The sequence below is a fragment of the Hyaena hyaena genome, unplaced genomic scaffold, assembly GCF_003009895.1.
Source record: "Hyaena hyaena isolate Hyena2069 unplaced genomic scaffold, ASM300989v1 scaffold_391, whole genome shotgun sequence".
Classification (NCBI taxonomy): domain Eukaryota; kingdom Metazoa; phylum Chordata; class Mammalia; order Carnivora; family Hyaenidae; genus Hyaena; species Hyaena hyaena.
In genome coordinates this window covers 1,090,987-1,111,393 of record NW_024081024.1, presented here as the reverse complement: position 1 = coordinate 1,111,393, position 20,407 = coordinate 1,090,987, and the positions used below count along the sequence as shown (strand labels likewise).

The 20,407-nt window shown below is 35.8% G+C and overlaps 1 protein-coding gene across 1 annotated transcript in view; it reads left to right on the top strand.

Annotated features, from left to right (window-relative positions):
- The window catches only part of ANXA10 (annexin A10), a 57,011-nt gene that overhangs the window by 21,063 nt on the left and 15,541 nt on the right, over positions 1-20,407 (top strand). The window contains exons 4-6 of the mRNA XM_039251507.1: positions 13,020-13,133; positions 14,619-14,709; positions 16,130-16,209. Coding sequence (XP_039107438.1) covers positions 13,020-13,133; positions 14,619-14,709; positions 16,130-16,209 — 285 coding nt within the window. The remainder of the gene's footprint in view (positions 1-13,019; positions 13,134-14,618; positions 14,710-16,129; positions 16,210-20,407) is intronic.

Sequence of the window (20,407 nt, the reverse complement as noted above, 5' to 3'; positions counted from 1 at the left end):
GAACCCTTTAGTCCATAGTGGGACAGAAAGACTTTGGTCCCACTCCTAATTATTTCTCTCTTGAAGGCAGCAGAGGCTAAGGTAGAAGGGAGAGGGAGGCAAGGCATGTAAGGCGAAAAAGAAGATCTGCATCAGCAAGCAAGGTATTTCTTTTCTGTATACCACCTGTGCCCACCTCGATCAAATGAACTTCAATGTTTTTGACCTACACAAGCTTTACGTCAGGTGGGGAGTTCATCACTGATGAAACCATGTTTTAATTTTATGCACTCTGGACTCAGTAGCCAGAGCCACATCTCTTTCTGGCCACAGACACATAATTTAGTCCTTTGGACAGATTTGGAGTGGGTTAACCTTTGAAAAGGGTTTTAATGAGTCCATCTTTGAAATGGATTCTGTAGTACTGCTACCTCATCTTCATGGTAACATCGCTTAAGTCTTTGCCTGGCATTAACATAAGAGCTAGGGGAATTTTCCAGGCAGCATACAATTATTGTTGAGTGTTTTTATTCTACCTTGTTTTATACTCCCCCAAGTTAATCATCATTATGCTTTTGATGAGTTAATGCTTCTTCAATTACATTAGAATTTTTTAATTTCTGTTTTCGTTTTTCTTCTAATACCTAACTCCATGTTTCTGGTCTCAATGTCATTTTTCCAAAGGACGTTTTTTAGCAGGTTTTTTTTTCATAATAATAATCATTACAAATGATTATTAAATTATTTAAGTTCTCCTTAAGAAAAGCTTTACTTTTTTTTCTTCATGGTTGAACACTGTTTAGATAGCTATAGAATTTGAACACTGTTTAGATAGCTATAGAATTCTCGGCTAAATGCTAAATACTTTTGTCTTTGTAGATATAATTTTAATTTTTTTTCCTTCACTAATAACTTTTGAGAAATCCCTTTTCTCATTAAAAGTTTTCCTTTATAGATTACCTTTAGTTCTCTGTTTGCTATTATGATTTTTAAAAATTCTTAATATTTTGCAGTTTCACGGTGTTAGTAAATAAGTTTGTCTACTTTTATCTAAATAACTGAGGATTGACATATTATATGGTATTTGAAATAGTGTCTCCTGGTATTGTACACATTCTCTCCTGCTATACATCCTATTCAACAAAAGTTTGTTCTTGCCATTCAGTCTTCCAACTCTCTTAACTGTATATTTGTATGATCTATTTATTGTCTGTCTCTGTGGAATTTTTTAAATAATTTTTTCAGCTATTTTTCCAATTCCAGCTCAGTTGCTTATTAGATACTCCTCGAAATGTATATTGTGTTTTTAAATTCTAGAAGCTTTTCACTTCTAGAATTTTATTTGCCTTCTTTTTACGTGTCATTTTTTTTCATAGTGTTCTTTCTGATTGTTATCAATTGTCTCAAACTGATGGGTTTTAATTCTGCCTTTTGCAGAGTCCATTGTCTGTCCTCCTGGAAAACTGAGGCTAAGTGCATACCATGATGTTTTTGTCATGAGAACTTTTAAAGTGATGCTTATTTTTTGCATCTCTGACCCTGGAGAGTCAGAGAATCTCTCCAGATTTGTTTGACATTTGCTTCTTCCTTGTGTCTCAGGAGAATCGCGAGCCCTGGATCAACTTTCATGATGATTTCTGTTCATAGAGTTCTCGGCTCATAGGGTACAGTAGAATAAATTTAAAAGTCAAGCCCAAGGGAGACACAGCTCTATTATTTTATATTCTCAGGGAAAATATCCTTCTTGTTAACCCAGACAATGAAAGGTGAGCTTTCTGCTCATCTTCCAATGCTGACTGCTATTTTTTTCCCCTGGTTCATAGTTTAACTGAGGGTATAATCTTCTGAGGTTCCCAAACTCATAGAGGTTTCAGATTTAGTTCCTTGTATTACATTGGCTCCATAAATGCTCTCCTATCCTCATATAACGTCCCACACTGGACACTGAAATCCAAAACATACAGTTCTCAAAACCAATCCCCATTCTTGCTGGTCACCTGCAAGATCATCTCCAAGGGTCAGCTCATTTGCTTATCTTCTGATTTTCATTTCTCCTCTGACTTTTACGCCCAGGAGTTTCTTTATTCTGAGATAAAGCATACTTTTAAAAGAATCTGTGTTATTTTTAGTGTGGTGTTTGGAGGGGAAGGTTTTAGCTCAAATGTACTATGCTTCTCCAGAAGACCAAAGCATTATCATCATTAACGGACAAAAATTAGCTCAAATTTCCACTTAAAATTGAATCATTAATTAACAGTGAAAACATTTGGAAAAGTATATTCACTTACCCCTATAAAATGATGATGCAGCTTGCAAAAATGTTTTTATAATATAGTATAAAACCATGTGGATATTTACACAATGAATATTGGGGTGGGTAGAACTGAAATCTGGGCACACTTTATATGCGCCTACATCACTGAGTGTTTAAAGAGCAAGTATTCTTTTTTACAATAATAGTAAAAAGCATATAAGTTAAAAGCATATAAAAATGTTCCCCTGAGCATATTCAGACAAGCAAAATGTTAGTCATATGTCTACTTCTTGCCCCTGATTACACATAATTATATAAAGGTACGAAGAACAAGAAAGAAGAAACTGCCGTTTTACTTTTAGTTTAAATGGAGTGGTCAGAAGAGCTGCACCATGGGTAATCTACAGTTTCATCAGTAGCACAGAACAGCTCAATTTGGAAAGCAAGTAGTCATTAGCTTAATGCAAGGCCAAGCTGTGATTCCCACAGAGTCCCTTTAGGGCAAATCTTTGGCAAATAAGAAAGCAGAGGAAGTCAGGCTGGGGAAAGTAACACTCCAAAGGTTGCGTCCGCAAAGTTATTTATATAACTCCAAGTGAGAATTTAAGGCTTTAATTAGAGCACCTATTGAAGGCTTCCCCTTGAACATGCAAAGTTTAGTTATTTAAACATATTGTTCAATATTTATTTTCCCCACAGAAAGTAATCTCTCCTTCCAAATGTCTTGATGATATCATATTATTTATACTATGGTAGCACTTAGCACATTTTGCATTGCAAGGTAATTGTAATTTCTGTGTTTCTGGCCCCTCCACTAAATAAAACTGCTTGAGGAGAGGGACCTTCACTTGTTCATCTTTGGATGGACAAGAATGATTCCAAACAAATAACTCTTGAATTATAAGTGGGCCTCATTCATTTATTTATTTTATGTCAATTGTGTAAGTTCTTACTTTGTAGCGGGCACATTCCTACGGGCTGGTGAGGTAGCCATAAATAAAAACAGACCAAAAGCCCTGGCATAATGATGCTTACATTCTACCTGGGTGAGATAGATTAAAAAAGAAAAGTAGTAAAATGTGTCATGTTAGAAAGAAACATACAATGGTATGGGGAAAAAAGAAAGAGAGGGAGAGAGAGAGAGAAAGCCTGGTAAGAAATATACCAGTATTGGGGAAACCAGGTTTAATTTAAAACATAGTGACAAAAGGGGCGCCTGGGTGGCTTAGTCGGTTAAGCGTCCGACTTTCGCTTAGGTCATGATCTCTCAGTTCGTGGGTTCGAGCCCCACGTCGGGCTCTGTGCTGACTGCCAGCTCAGAGCCTGGAGCCTGTTTCAGTCTATGACTCCCTCTCTCTCTGACCCTCCCCTGCTCATGCTGTCTCTCTCTCCTAGAAATAAATAAAACATTAAAAAAAATTAAAAAAAAAACAACAACATAGTGACAAAGGCAAGCTTCATTAAGAAGTCAGGGAAGGATGAGCCTTGTGAAAGAACATTCAAGGAAGAGTGAAGGGCAAAAGCAAAGGCCCTCAGGCGGAAATAGATCTGTTATTAATCTGAGATCAACTAAACAAAAACAGTTGTAGTTTATCCTGGTGTAGAGAATGGGAAAGGGCATTTCCAGCAGAGGAGTGACTGCTTTGATTTGTATTTTTACAGGATCACACTGCCTGGTGTGTTGAGGGGAGACTAAGGGGCAAAGACAGAAGGACACCTCATTTGGAGGCTATTATATTAACATAGGGCAGTGGGGATTGTGGCCTGGATGAGGTTTGTAGCAGTGAAAAGCGGTAAGAAATCCTCAGTTTCGTGACCATAGAATTTACTGAAAATTGGGTATATATGCAACATATATAATATATATGCAATATAATATGTAAAATTCTGATGTGGAAAGAGAGAGACAGAGAAAGAGGAAAGGGCAGGAGACAGTCTGGGATCAGCCGTTTCAATCTGCAACAAATTATTTAATAATTTTTGAGGAAAAGACATTTTTTGAGTACCTAATATGTGCCAGAAAAAAATTTAAGAATTTCACTTGAGTTAAATGTTTTTATTCTTAGATCAACCCGTGAGTAGATGCTGTTATTTTCACTTTACAGATAGGGAAGCGGACACAATGAGGTTAAGTAACCTACCTGCAATCTCACAGCTGCTACTTTCCACAGCCAGGATTCAAACCTAAATACTTTACCTCCAGAACAGGTACACTCTAATGGCATTAGATGATATCTGATACTGTTTCTTTCACTGAAATTACATAATTTCATTGACATCTTTTATACAATCCACTTCCGATAGCCATGTCACACATGTGCAAGCCTGCATGCATACCCTAGTTACCAAAGATATACCAGCGCCATCTTGTGGCACTACTAATTTCAGTTTGCAGTGGAATACTTAACATCTGTGTTCAGTATTACCATACGATGGCATAATATGTAAAGTAACTGAAGATATTGTTATAAATATTTGGGAAAGATGGTGATCAAAGAAATGTAACTAAAGATTAAATAAAAGACCTGCAACGCCCAAGTGATTGTCAGCTTGAACACTGACTTTATCCTTTACAAGTAATCAGTAAAATAAGGGTCTTCTCTAAATGAATTCATTTATTCTTGCACTTGTTTATATATTAATTTATAAAATACATATAGTATATAGTCTGAACATTCTATGTTCAGCACTATGAGATAGATAGAGGTAAATAATGAATTTGGCAAAATTTATGTGAAAGTCCGTGTCCTGATAGAATTTTGGAAGAAATAAATGCATATAACACAGTCATGAAAATCTGGCGTATTAAGTGAAAAGCTAGAGAAGTGGTGGCAAGGAAATAAGCAGCTTCACTTAGAGTTAGAGGAAGGCTCATAAAAGAGATAATTCTAGTGTTTCTTTCCATCAACTGCCAAGCACCGTTATCTTCTCACAATAAAAGTACATTGGCCCGTTTGCATTAAACCTTCAATGCACTGCCACTACATTTACAAGCTCACCACCTATATTTATGTTCATCACTTCGCTGATATATCACTAGTGGCTTTCAGTGGTCTACATAACACGGAAAAGAGACAAGAAGACCAGAATGCCTGATTTCAAATCCTGACTCCAATCCTTACTTGTTTAGCTATGTGAAACTTGCTACTTAAGCTCTATGTGCCACAATTTTCTCACCTATATAATTGGATGTTTATATTTTCGACTTCATAGGGTTGTTGTAATGAATTATTACAATTATTCTAATACTCAGAATCCTGTCTGACAGAGAACAAACATTAAATCTTAGTGGTTAAGATAATCATCACATTCTTCTGCTTAAATCTCCCTTAGGAACGTTGTTCTCTGAACTAGAAGACACAGTGGAATAAGTGACATCCAAAGTCTCTTTTAAAAACATTCAGATTTCAGATAAGTTCAGTGTTTATTGAGAGCTATAGTTAACTGCATTATGTACTACGTTTCTCCATTTCAGTAATGTTCAGTTGGAGTAAAATAACAAGCATCCTACCTTCAAGCAGGTTATTATATTACTCATCTGAAGAGCTTTGCAAACTCTTCCTCTCACCTAGGATTTTCATATGGGCTCCCAACCCCAGCTAGGTTAAATAATCATTGCTTTACGGTATCAGCATTAATGATGGGTGTATAATTCTAGTGTACAAACAATGCTAAAAACTGTTAAACGAGATGATAATTTGAAACTGGTTATTAACTAGTAGGACATGTAAATATACAAAAGGATGTGTTTTAAAGAGTTAAATAAATGGAAGCTTTAGAAAACATTCACTTTATAGATGCCAAAACAACATGTTAAGACAAAATTTAAAATCCACAGTACTGATGTTCAATTTATATAAAATACTCATTTCAGTACACCTTGATGAGTTTTCACTCATGTACCACAAGCACTATCAAAATATAGAGCATGTCTAAAAGCCCAAAATTTTGTTTCCCCCACTTTGCAGGCCATTCTCTGCTATCCTCTTACTCACAGCAACAGCTCACCTGCTTTCTTCCCTTCTCTTTTATTTGTAGATTAACTTTGTCTTTCTAGAACTTTTATAAGTGGGATCATGTAATATGTGCTCTTTTGTGTCCAGATTCATTTTCTCAGCACAAAGTTCTTATCCATAGATATTGTAGGACCTCTGGTTCATTTCCTTTTTATTTCTATTATTCCAATATTATGTATATGCCAATATTTGTTTATCCATTCACCTGTTGATGGACATTTGGGTGATTTCTAATTGGGGCTATCATGAATAAAGCTGTTATAAACACTCATATTCTGAATTTATAAATTTTAAATTTATTTGTTAATGCCTCAAGTGGATTTCATGAACCAGTTTATATTTATTAGAAATTACAAGAGTTGTGGGGTGCCTGGGTGGTTCAGTGGGTTAAGCATCCAACTTCAGCTCAGGTCATAATCTCGCGGTTTGTGAGTTCGAGCCCACATCAGGCTCTGGGCTGACAGCTCAGAGCCTGGAGCTTCCTTCAGATTCTGTGTCTCCCCATCTTTCTGCCCCTCCAATGCTCATGCTCTGTCTCTCTCAGTCTCTCAATAATAAATAAAAATGTTTAAAATTTTTTAAAAAAAGAAATCACAAGAGTTCTGAAGTGGTCATAATAATGTATACTTTTACAATACTTATTAATATTAATTAATTGATATTAATATGATGGTTGAAAATGATCCACATCTTTGCTAACACCTGATATTATCAGCCTTTGTAACTTTAACCACTCAAAAGAATGTGTAACATTATCTCATCGTGGCTTTAATTCCTATTATTCTAATGACGAATGTTAAGCATCATTTTGTGGACTTATTCCCCGGTTCTTTATTTTTTCTGGTTAAGGATCAGTTCAAATCACTTGTCTGTATTTTTATCAGGTTGTCTTCTTATTATTGAGTTTTAAGAAATTTTTATACCTTCTGGGCACAAGTCTTTTGTCAAACATGTGAATGACACCTATGATCTCCTTAGAAGAACTGAAGTTTTTATTTTGACAAAGTCAAATTCATCATGTTTTTATTTTCATTTATGAATTGTTACTTTTATGTATTATCCAAGGATTCTCTGATACATCTAGACTCAAATATCTGTCCCCATGCTTTCTTTTACAAGATTTAAAGTTTTAGATTTTCTTTTTAAGTGTATACCTCTCACATAATGTTGAATACAAGTAGTAAGAGCATATCTTTGCCTTGTTCTCAATCCTAGGACATGAACATTCACTTTTCACTATTAAGCATCATCTCATTTTCATAAATGCCCTCCATCAATTTAAAATTCTCTGTATTCATTCTTTCCTAATAGCTTCTCTTATGTTTATGTTTATGTGTTAACTTTTTCAAATGCTTTTTCTGGACTCATTGATATCATCATGCAGCTTTTCTCCTTCTACTGATAAAATGAGGAATTGCATTTATTGATTGTCAAGTGTAAACTGAGCTTGCATTCCTTGGATAAATCCTACTTGGCCATTACTTGTCATTCTTTTGACATATTATACATATTGATGGACTTTGTTTACAAAATGTGAATACACCACATTTTTTTGCATCTGTTTTCATGAGGGATATCAACATGCAATTTTCCTTGCATGTGAATTTTTAGGATTTCAGTATTAAAGGAATACTGGCCACATAAATTAAATTGAGAAGTCATCGTTCATCTACTATCGCTACAAGATTTTGTACAAAGTTGATTTGATTTCTATCTTGGATTTTATTAGTGATTGCACTGGAGTCTAAAGAATGGCAAGGTGGAATTAATTATGAATTTAATTTCTTTAATTAACATAAGGAAATTCCGATTGAGTATAATATTCTGTTTGAGTTTTCTTTGATACGTTGTATCTTTTGAGAATTTGGCTCATTTCAACAAAGTTTTAAAATTTAGTGGCATTCAAATGTCCATCAATTGATGAATGGAAAAAGAAGATGTGGCATATATATATACAATGGAATATTAATTGGTAATCAAAAAAGAGTGAAATCCTGCCATTTGCAACAACGTGGGTGGAACTAGAGTGTATTATGCTAAGCAAAATAAGTAGGTCAGAGAAAGACAGATATCATGTGATTTCACTCTTATGTGGAATTTAAGAAGCCAAACAAATGAACATAAGGAAAGAGAAGCAAAAATAAGATAAAAACAGGGAAGGAGATGGACCATAAGAGACTCTTAAATACAGAGAACAACCTGAGGGTTGCTGGAGGGGTGTTGAGAGGACTAAATAGGCAAAGGGACATTAATGAGTATGTTGGGATGAGCGCGGGGTGTTGTATGTAAATGACAAATCACTAATTACTATTCCTGAAGACTAATTGATTAATACAATTTAGTGTTATGAATGTGTTCATAATATTTCTTTTTTCCTTTAATGTCTGTAGTATTTGTACAAGCCACTCTTACATTCCCAGTATTGATATTTTGTATTTTCTCTTTTTTCTTTTTTTTAAATTTTTAATGTGTATTTTTGTGACAGAGGGAGAGAGAGAGAGAGAGAATGAGCAGAGGAAGGGCAGAGAGAGAGGGAGACACAGAATCTGAAGCAGGCTCTAGGCTCTGAGCTGTCAGCACAGAGCCCGACAAGGTGCTTGAATCCAAACACCATGAGATCATGACCTGAGAAAAAGTCATCCAGGCACCCATTTCTTTTCTTGATCAGCCTGATTAGAATTTTATTAACATTACCGATCTCTTTAGAGAATCAGATTTTTATTTTATTGACAGTTTTTAGTATTTATGAATTTTTTGTTGTATTGGGTCCTGATCCTGTTATTATTTTCTTCGTTTTTTATTCTGAATTTAATTTACCCTTTCTAGTATTTTTGATGTGGAATCTTAGATCATTTATTACATATGTTTTTCTTCTGGTATAAATATTTAAAGCTAAAAATTTATCTTCAAACACTATCTTAGCAGCATTCCACAGATTTTAACATGTTGCATTTTTACCGTCATCCAATTGAAAGTATTTTCTAACTTCCTTGTGATCTATTATTTGATCCTTGGATCATGTCTAAGTATATTTTTTAATTTCCAAGTATTTCAGATTCTTTAGATATATTTTTATCATTAGTTATGAAGTTAACTGTGTTGTAGTGAGAGAACAGATTCTTGAAGACGCATATCGCAAGCCACATTGAAGGAAACATCTCAATCATGTGCTAGTCCAACTAGCAAGGACTTCATTACTAGGAAGGAGCTATAGGTGGGCATGGGAGACAGTGAACAGGCATAGGATTGAGAAAGCAAAGAAAACCTGGCCAGGACAGTATAATCAGGGAGTTAAATTCTCTATCTCCATGTCTAGGACAGAAAGCGTGATCTTAAGGGCAAAGTTGAAGTTTGAGTATAGGTTGTCAAGACCCAAGTACCACACCTATTGACTTCACCCTTAAAACACCTATGCAAGGTAGAATTGACTTAAAGGTGAAGAAGAGGAAGAGTGATTAACATTACTTAGAAAAATTTTTTTAAAATGTTTCATTTATTTCTAGGAGAGAGAGAGAGAGACAGCATGAGCAGGGGAGGGTCAGAGAGAGAGGGAGACACAGACTCCGAAATAGGCTCCAGGCTCTGAGCTGGCAGTCAGCACAGAGCCCGACGCGGGGCTCGAACCCACGAACCGCGAGATCATGACCTGGGCGAAAGTCGGACGCTTAACCGACTAAGCCACCCGGGCGCCCCTACTTAGAAATTTTTTAAGAAAAAGAAGTTATTGAGTCTGTTGCAGACTCTCATAGATTCCCTACATGAATATCTGATTTCTTTTTAAAAAGTTTTTTTTTTCTTTTAGTCTGGAAGAGACCATTGAGAAAAGAAGTATTGTATCCTCGATTTTTAAAGCAACAAAATAATTGGAAATTATTTATGGAAATAATTTTAAGGGCACAGGCTTCTTTATTTAAAAGATACTACATTTAAAATTTTTAAGCAGTTGAAATTAAAGTTAAAATAGGTAATATTTTAATCAAGATGCATGTGTCTTGTTGATGCACATTGAGAAAAAAAAATCATCATTTTAAGAAGCCGTAATTATTTGGTGAATTAATGGAACACAGGCTTAGCGTTCCTTTGTCAACAAAAGCTGCCATGGTTCCTGAGTTCCCACAGGAGCCAAGATCTAGTTATCACGCAATTCTGTGCCATAGTCTAATTTCATACTCATCTTCTCCTCAAGTGGATCTTCTAGTCTCTACAGACTGACTTATTCACATCCCATAGGAAAACACCCATACACAGATACAAGGATTTCCCCAGCCTCTGCACTTGTCTTTTACTGACTGACTTACCTTCTTGAATGTGGATTAGCCAGGGTTGCTAGGGAAACAGAACCAACAGCATATGCACATCTGTACATATCTGCTTGATAGGTGGTGTGAGCAAGGCTCCCTACCGACAAGCCTGGGAAGAGGGTCTGCCTACCTGGGGCACCAGGTGTTTATTCTCTCAGGAATTTCGTATTGGCTCCTGGCTCTCTTAGAACTCAGAGATCCCGGGATGGGGCTCCCTCTGTGAAGAGTGATATGGCCATAGCGCTGCAGGCCTCCCTCTGCCATTCTCCCAGCCACCCCTGACACTCAGCAAATCCCAGCCCATCCTGGCCTCACCTTCTATCAGGACCCACATTACTCCTCCCACAGATTAAAAAAAAAAAAAAAAAAAAAAAAACAACAGGAAAAAAATCTCTCTGTCCCTCATTCCCTCTCCCACACTTACTCTCTGTCCAAATCATGTAGGACCTTATAGCAACCTTAAGGAGCTCAAAATTTCTTGAAAGTGTAATGGAAAGCTTTCCAAAGAAAGCGACGTGATCTCTGTCTATCTAGAGAGAGAGTTTAAGGAATTAGCTCACATGAGTAGGGTGACTGGCAAGCTCAAAATCTCTCAGCTAGGCCAGCAAGCTGGGGACTCAAGGAAGAGCTGCATTTCAATTCCAAAGGCAGTCTGCTGGCAGAAGTCTCTCTTCTTTGGGGGAGGTTAGGCTATTAAAGCCTTTAACTAACAGGCTGAGGGCCACCCATATTTTGCAGACTAATGTTTTACTCATCTACCAAATATGTTCACAGAAACCTCTAGAAGAATGTGTGGCCTAATATCTGGGTACTGTGGGCCAACCAAGGTGACACACAAAGTTCGCCATACAAATGGCTTCTTTATCTCCTGTCACAGGGCTACTTGTCCTTCCTTGTCCAAATGTAACTTGGTTCCCTAATCCTATAAATCCATTCTGATCTCCTACTGAATTCCTGTTTTTTACAGTAGTACTGCTTTAGGATCATATTATGTGAAAAATGATATTGAAAGCCTTGGAAAATATATTAGCTCACATTTTTACTTATGTTATCTCTGGGTTTGTGGAATGTGAATCTTCTTGAAAACAGACTCTGTGTTGCATTTCTCCAGCACCTACCACCATGTCTGGGAAATGGTATTAAATCAAACAGTATTGGATAACTGCAATCTTTCACTCAAAAACATTTATTGAGCTCCTGTGTGCATAAGAATGTATCACAAACTCATATGTTTAAATATATTCTATTCATTGATGTAGCCCCAATACCTAGAAGAAAGCTTGGCTCACATCCCCTTAACAACTATTTCGTAAAGAAATAGAAATATTTCGTAAAGAAAGAAATAGTCAGTGGTGCCTAATGAGGGAATGAAATAGAATGTAAGTTCCATGGGAGGGGAGATCTAATGCTTCTTGTATTTACTCCAAGCACCTGACACAACTCTGGTCATTTATTAATTGCTCATTAAATGAATTGCATTGACCCTAGGAAAAATTCAATAGATTTTCTGTATAACTGGCTACCACCTTATGGATAAATGCTTTTATTTGCTAAAAAAGAAAATCCACAACATAGGAATGGTGTTGTCAGATAACGCTAAATAAAATGAAAATCATGACTATATTGTTTTTATTTCAATTAAGCTCATTATGTCTTAGTGGCGTCTTTTACTTGAATTCTATTATTGAATCACCTCAGAACTAAAACATTGCATATTTTTTAAAGTACAATTGAATATACTCTATATATTTTAGCAAGAAATGTAAAGTTTTAAACATCTTTCAGATATCTTTGTAAACTTACAAAAATGCATTTAACATACATGTTTTTAAATATCTACACAACTAAAATAAAAGTGAAAATTAAAATGATCAATTTCATAGTTCTATAATCTGTATTCCAAAAACTAAAAATCAGTATGCTTGTTTTTCTCCTGAAGTGTTTAACTTTCAATATTTTAAGCAAATGTATTACCATGGCTATTTGATGAAAGTTCTTAGATCACTCAATTCATTTACACAAGCTTTTTGGCAATAGTATAATCATGAACTCCTGCTAAAAGATACCGCAATGATAAAATAAAATGTATATTTCATTTAAGGACTAATGTTTCATTAATTCCACATAAGAAAACTAAGAACTCTCAACTATAATGTTTATAGGTTTCAAATTTTACTTAATTTCATAATAAGATCAACAGAGAAGTTGGGGCTGGGATTAAGGAACGAAGATCATTCTGTATTTACATGACAACAAGATCCATGTAGCTGACCTCTCAGGTAGAGATGTGATTACATAAGGTATTTTCAAACCTTCAGGTCCATCCATTCTGTATTCCAAAACCAGGCTTGTTACTAGGTGAAATGACATAGGAAAGGAAATCTTAGTAAAAGACTTTCTGCAACTGTCCCATTTCTCTTGTAAAGTTAGTACTTAATACAATAAAAGTATTTACCTTTCCATCCACAGGACCTAATTGGTGAACTGAAGGAGAAGCTTTCAGATCACTTCAAAGATGTCATGGTCGGCCTCATGTACCCACCGCCATCTTATGATGCTCACGAACTCTGGCATGCCATGAAGGTACTGCTCAGATACAAAAGTATACCTCTAACAAGTGTAGGGAAATATTTCGGTACAGAGAGAACTGCCCTGTGATGTTGCTGTATGTGATCAGGGGTGGGGTAGAGAATATTTGAGCAAAAATAAAACAGTGTATTTTATTTGCTCAGGAGAAGTGACACTGTTAGGAAGAGGGGGTTTCTAGAGCCTGGGAGCCAGGATCAGCCTATTGTTTTGCTGTACAAACTCAGATCCACTGACCAAGCTCTATGCTGAACAACCAAAAGAAAAAATGAAATAAGCTCCCAGAGCTGTCCATATTTGTCTCTCCCTAGTACGTATTCATATATCAAGCCAAAATGTTATAAAGCATGTGAACTTCTTCAAATTAGTTGTTAAAATTGGACTCACTAAGTAAAAATGGGATACTGAATCAGAGACAAAATATAGATGACATCTTGGCTTATTTTTGTGACCTTAAGTTACTCCTTTCCGAAAAGTATTGCTCCAAAGTATAAGACTTTTACTTCTGAAGAATTATAATTCTTTACAGAAAAGTCATTTCCATGAAATGAATTGAGTACAGATTTGGTAGAGACTTTGTTGGCTAGGGATGCTGTACAAAAGGCTTTTTAACATCTTTCCAACTGCTGATATTAAACACCTGCATAACTGTTGTGGTCATTCCAATACGATGCCTGCCAATGACCAGATTACACAATCTGCAAACAATGTGTGACAGGAGAGAGGAAAAGGGAAAAAATTAAGGGAACCTGGATTTGGGCCATCATATTTGCAGATGAGAATAGACATTGTATAAAATTCATATGAATTTCAACTAACTGCTTTTTTTGAGTTGCATATGGTAATTCCTACCTCTTGCAAAATGAGGTGACCACAACTATACAAAGGAAGTCATATGTTACTGTTTAGATAAACTGTTATATTTTATCAATAGTACATGAAAAGGTAAGGATTTATAACACTTTCTGGAAGATGTGTTTTCTTTATAACAACAGAGAAAAATCAGAGAAAAAAATCTGTGCCTGTAGCTCTAAGAGATCATAAAAAGCACCCTGTCCAATGTTTAGACCAAAAGTACAAAATTTCACATTTAGGGAGAGGCTGGGAGTGGTCCCTGAAACATCTTTAGGAAACTAGGAGACCCATGTTCTAACTTCAGCTTTCCGGAGAACTGATATTCTAGCAGCAAAAATATCAGTGCCATGAGCCTTGTTCAAACATCTTTTTCCACATTATTTAGAAATTCCCATGTTGTTTTATTCTAAATGAAGGAATAGGATTTCAGATACTAATATCTCTTCAGGGTCAGGCAGCTAGTAAATAGCAGAGCCAGAACTGAGTCAGACCTATCTTTATCCCAAACGTCCTTTCTTTCCTCTCTGCCATCTCTCAGAGTACCAGGAACGTTGTAAATCTTTATTATACATAAGATGCACTATTATTCCCAATACAAATGCCTTTCTCTTTCTCTCTGTATGACAGGGAGCAGGGACTGAAGAGAATTGCCTCATTGATATTTTAGCTTCAAGAACAAATGGAGAAATTTTCCAGATGCGAGAAGCCTACTATTTGCGTAAGGAAATATACATATGTACATATATTGTACACACATATAAACTTTGTATTTTTCAAATAGCACACAGAATATTTCAGTTTATGTATTCTAAAAGGTTTTTTCTAAGACACTCTTAAATTTGAAATGTCATTTACTCAAGAGCAATTAACTCACTGAGTAAAACTGATGATTGGGTTTCCAAAAGTGAAACCACTCTCTAGATAATCAAGTTAAGTAAAGTTTCCAGGAAAAGAATTACATGTTTCTATGAGATGAGTGTTACCCAGCACCATGGTTCAGGAGCATTTTATCTCTTACCCAGAAGAGACCATGTATATAAACAAAATAAAGCAATGGGCAAAAAGCACTTAGCAAATTCTACAAATATGGGTAACTAGTTCACTTTACCTAAGTCTCATCACTGTGATCTATCACAAAATCAAAGTTTTACACATTTTAAAAGTAAGTAAATTAACTATTTTCATTTTTAAAAAGATCTAATGCCTTAAATTGCATTGCTTCATATTTTGCCTCACATTGAATGTCATGAAAATATTCTAGACAGCTCTGTTGCATTAGAACAAAAACAAGGCGTATTTGCCATGGGAATGAAGTAAGAACCTTCACTTAAAATATTAAAATGAAGGGCATCTGGGTAGCTCAGTTGGTTAAGCATCCGATTCTTTTTTTTTAAAAAAAATTAATGTTTATTTTTGAGAGAGAGAAAGAAAGAATAAAAAGAACGTGAGTGGGGAAGGGACAGAGAGAGAGGGACACAAAATTTGAAGCAGGCTCCAGACTGCAAGCTGTCAGCACAGATCCCAACATGGGACTCGAACCCACAAGCCATGAGATCATGACTTGAGCCAAAGTCAGAAGCTTAACCAGTGTCTGATTCTTGACTGCAGTTCAGTTCATGATCTCATGGTGAGTTGGGGGTTTGTGAGTTCAAGCCCTGCGTCGGGACTCTGTGCTGACACCATGGACCCTGCTTAGGATTCTCTCTCTCTCCCACTCTCTCTTCTGCCTCTCCTCCTCTCCCACTTGCACTCTATCTCTCAAAAATAAATATTTTTTTAAATATTAAAATGAGACAGAGCACCTGGGAAAAGTGTTGGACTGGGTAGTAGTCTGGAAATAGAATGCATAAGAGCAAATTTTGAGAATTAGAGAAAGTGAAATGAATTTCAATGGTGTTTTTCAATTTTGGAATAAAGATAATTGTATTTTAAGAAAACAGACCTGTGCCTATGCTACCGTTAGGTATCACATTTCTATTTAGAAAATTGGCTTCAGGACAAAGAGATGTCAACGGATTGATTGTATTTCCTGTACTTACCACCCACAACTGGGGAAATAGTATTAATTTATACAAAGCACACTGGTCTGTGGTTTTATAATAAATCACACCTTTAACATGGAAGGTTTTTTTCCACAGAATACAACAGCAACCTTCAAGAGGACATTTACTCAGAGACCTCAGGACACTTCAGAGATACTCTCATGAACCTGGTCCAGGTATGAACTTCAAAACTTCATACCATTTTGCACTATTAAAATATATATATGTTTCATTTTCAAAAAATAGGACAGAAAACTCCAGTTTAACAGAAAATTCTGTATAATAATGTTCACTGAATGCCAGCTAAATTCCAAGCACTATAAAAGAAACTTTGTTCGGATATAGAAATAAACAAATATGAATAATACACCATTTCTAGTCTCAAAAAAGATCTACTACATTTAAGATGATTATGATTATAGACATATACATATTTACACATTATAAGGTAGTTAAAAGATTTAAAATATAAGTTACAATTTATAAACCTAATTAGAAATTATAATTCTAATTCCACTTTTTAAAACTACTAAACAGATTGGGTGCATACTAACTTCTGAGATCCTAGTATAGCCGAGTAGTAGCATGTTTCTCACTTAATAACTACAAAATACTATAATATAAATATTCTTTTAAGCACTTTAGAAATAAAAATAACATAAAATAAAAACTATTAGGTTCTAGCTCTCTGTCTAAAAAGCTAATAAGTAGAAATCCAGAATTTGAATTGAATTCTATAGGCTCCCACATGCCAGCATATGATCCTTAGCTCTGCCTTGGAAAATTCTGTGGTACTATACACGAACACAAAGGAATACTGCCTCAAATTAAAATTTGACACATTTTATTTTTCTGTACTGGCTAAGTGGTATTTAATTATTTCTATTCAATTAATATTTGTGAAAAACATCCCACATATTAGCATTGTAACAATAACAATACTTTTAGGTATAATTAACCTTTGTCTTATATACCTGTCATCCAATTCAGCAAAGGCACTCAGGAATGTGAAGAAAATGGATGTTCAGTTCTTTACTAGCAAAAGAAGACCTAGATGTCCAAGCCAGGAAAAATATCTTACGAACCAGTATTTGGCTTGGTCTGACATTGTATGAGTGTGTGTGTGTGTGTGTGTGTGTGTGTGTGTGTGTGTGTGTGATGAAGCAAGCATTTCTAGATCCCCCCAAATTTTTCTCTTTATGTCAAGAACATAACTGAGTATCTGGTAACTAGCATAAAATTTCACCAAGAATTGTAGGTAGATAGGCTTTTGTACATGAAGATGTAAAATTAAGAAAGATTTTCATTATCTTTAATGACAAAATAGTAAATGATAGCCCTTCTAGGGACTAAAGGTGGAAGAATGATACATAGAAAGATGGAGAAAGACCCAAGAGGGAGGAGAGTAGGGTAAGAATGCTGCCTGAGGCCCTTCAGGAGTCCAGGGCCCCACACACTCAGGTGAGGAGCCAGAATCCACAGGTGAAAACATGGGATGGACCATGGAATGTCCTTTCTTCCTTTTCTCTGAGCCACTCTGGTACCAACTGTCCCTATGAGTTCCTGGAATTTTTTTTTTTTTAGCCTCAACATTTCTACCACTATTGCCAAACTCTGAGATGTTCTTCCTTGCCTTTTGTCCTATTCAGATTTATCTGAAGCGGTGCTGTGGAGTAGATCCTCTGTGAGGGTTATATTTCTTTCACAGCTCAATTTTGGCAAACGTAGACCTCCAGCAGTTTGTTTGCAGCTTGAATAGTTCGATTTTCTTTAATCTGGATTTGTGATGTCCTTGGAAATGTAAATCACTAAGAAATGTAGAAGAAGTATAATGTAATTGCTTCCAGTAAATACTGCATACCACTTAGCCATACCCAAACTTCTTTCCTAGACATATGTCTTTGCATCCTTGTACTCTCCCTGACTGTGCCTCTTGTGTTTCACAACTAAAAGCCAGTTCCTTGAAAGTCCTCTCAGATAATGAAGTTAGTCAGATACTTGCTGCAGGGCTGAGTCTTAAAAGGTGTTTGCTTTCCAAACTTTCTTCACATCCCAGCTTACACTGCTTAGAATCAGCGGTTTCCCCTTCTAACTGTTAGGGACACCAAATATCCGGACTTTCTCTCTACCTCTTTTATTCCGGCTTGCACACCAGCCCATTATTTACTGAGCTCATCTCTTTCTTGTAACACATGACCAAAAGCATAAAGTAAATGCCAGTTCCCAGGCTCACATGAAGACCAGAACAGGTTCTCCTGATCAGATTGTGGCTCTCCAAAAAGTGATTCAGGGGCCCATTCTCTTTCCACCTCATGGCTACTCCATCTTCACACCTTGCTTCTAATTTCATCATGCCAGTCCACAATCTACAGAAGCAGAAAGATGGTGGAGAATTGTTCATGGGAATTTTTATGGGCCTCACTGTGATATCTTTCACTTTTGCTCACATTTCATTGGCTAGGCCTCCGTCAGCTAACTCCCCTTAATATCAAGGATGGCTGTAAAATATAGTCCGGTTTTTTGTCCTCAGAGACAATGAAATAAGCTTGATGATCAGCTATCAGTGTGAAAATGAGACTTAAAAACTGCAACGACGGCAGGCCATTGAGCAACAGAGGATGGAAGGATGACGGATGCCTATATTGGGCACAAAGAGAATTTCCAAAAGGAGAGCGATATATAAACAAAGAAACAAACAAAATGTTCTGCGTTATTTCTTATCAGTACTTTAAAAATAAATGTCTTTGATTTTTATCCACGCTTTATGTTTTTTGACATGTCACCATTTTAAAGGATCTTTTAAAAGATCACTGTGTGAAAGTTTCTTGGCCCTGCTTCTAATCTAACCTGCAGAATGATAATGTTCATCATACCATATACTATGTATGTATTATACAACGTTAATCTGAATATATTAGCTATGTTTGTAATATCTATATAGCTAATCTTATCATGCATAATTAATTCATATGAGATAAATAAAAACCCAACTCTATTTTAATCTCTTATACCTTCTGCTTTGCTTTTGGCCTACATAAAGCATGTGTGTATAAAAAAATAATTGTCCAACATTTACCTGTATTTCATTGATTGATTGTTTGATTGTTGAGTTGTTTCAACAAAGTGAATTTCAAAAATGCTGGTATGAAAACTAGTATGGGAATAATGATTTCCCATCAGGCCTCTGATTGAACATACCCTTCAAAGTTTTCTTCCACTTCATAGGAATTGCTGTCCTCTAAGGCCATCTTATGTATTTTTATTCTATTTTACCACCTAATGTGGGATGTGTTTGCCTATCCTCCTTTCCCAGTAGTTTCCCAATCATGAAAACTATGTCCTATGCAACTTTACAGTTTTAGAACTAGGCTCTGTATATGATACACAGAAAGCAAGTCAGACTTTTTGGAAATAGATGGTACAAAGAACAAATTCTTTTAAAAGTCTGAGTGAATAAAGTTCAGTGCTTGCTGAAGTAAAAGAAGAGGTTTCATATACAATGGGTCTATGAGAGTTCTGAAAAAGGAACATCATTTACACACCTGGGGAGGAGGAATGAGGTAGTTCAGCGTAAGTAGAAAGGTCTTGCTTGAGCATGCAGCTTGCTCAAAGGACTCTTGCTAAATAGGAAAAATTGTCTGATTAAATTGCTGGCTGGCATGCCAGGTTGATGAGGTTCCTGTAAGCAATTGGGAGCCACAGGGAAATTTTTGGCAGAATGTGAGATGACAGGAAGATTTAACTATTACCATCTCCATGTAAGGAGGAAGAAAATTAAGTTGCACATGCCGTGCTAATTTGCCACAACAAATAGAAAGAAACATAGTGAGTGCCTCACACTTGACTTAAATTAAGAGAATCTGACTTATTAAAAATAATTAAATAAATAATTAAAATTCATTTCTTAATTCCATTATCTTTGAGTTTGTATCGATCAAATCAATCAAATGTACCCTGAAAATATGCTGAAGTGAGACAAGAAACTCTGAGAAAACTCAGCAGGAGGGAAGGACCATGTATTTAGGCAAGAAAAAGCAATTAACAATCCCTCTGTTTTATTACTCAGAGTGTCCTACTGGCCGTCTTCCAGTAGGGAAAGCAGTTAGAATTCTTGATGCCCCAACTAAGATTAAAGAATAAAAGGAAACAACGAAACTTCAGGTTAGGAAAGAGAACATTCCCCAGCTCTTCAGGAAAATAGACCTATGGCCATATGCTGATTTTTTCCCAAAAACGATAAATTCAAATATTTACCTTACAGAGATTTCTATTATTTTAAGTCTACAAAGCTTTGTTTTTTTAAAAAAATGGACAACTTTGTCTCTGTTTCTGAAGTTAAAGTATTGTATTACTTCACTCAAGATAAACATTAAG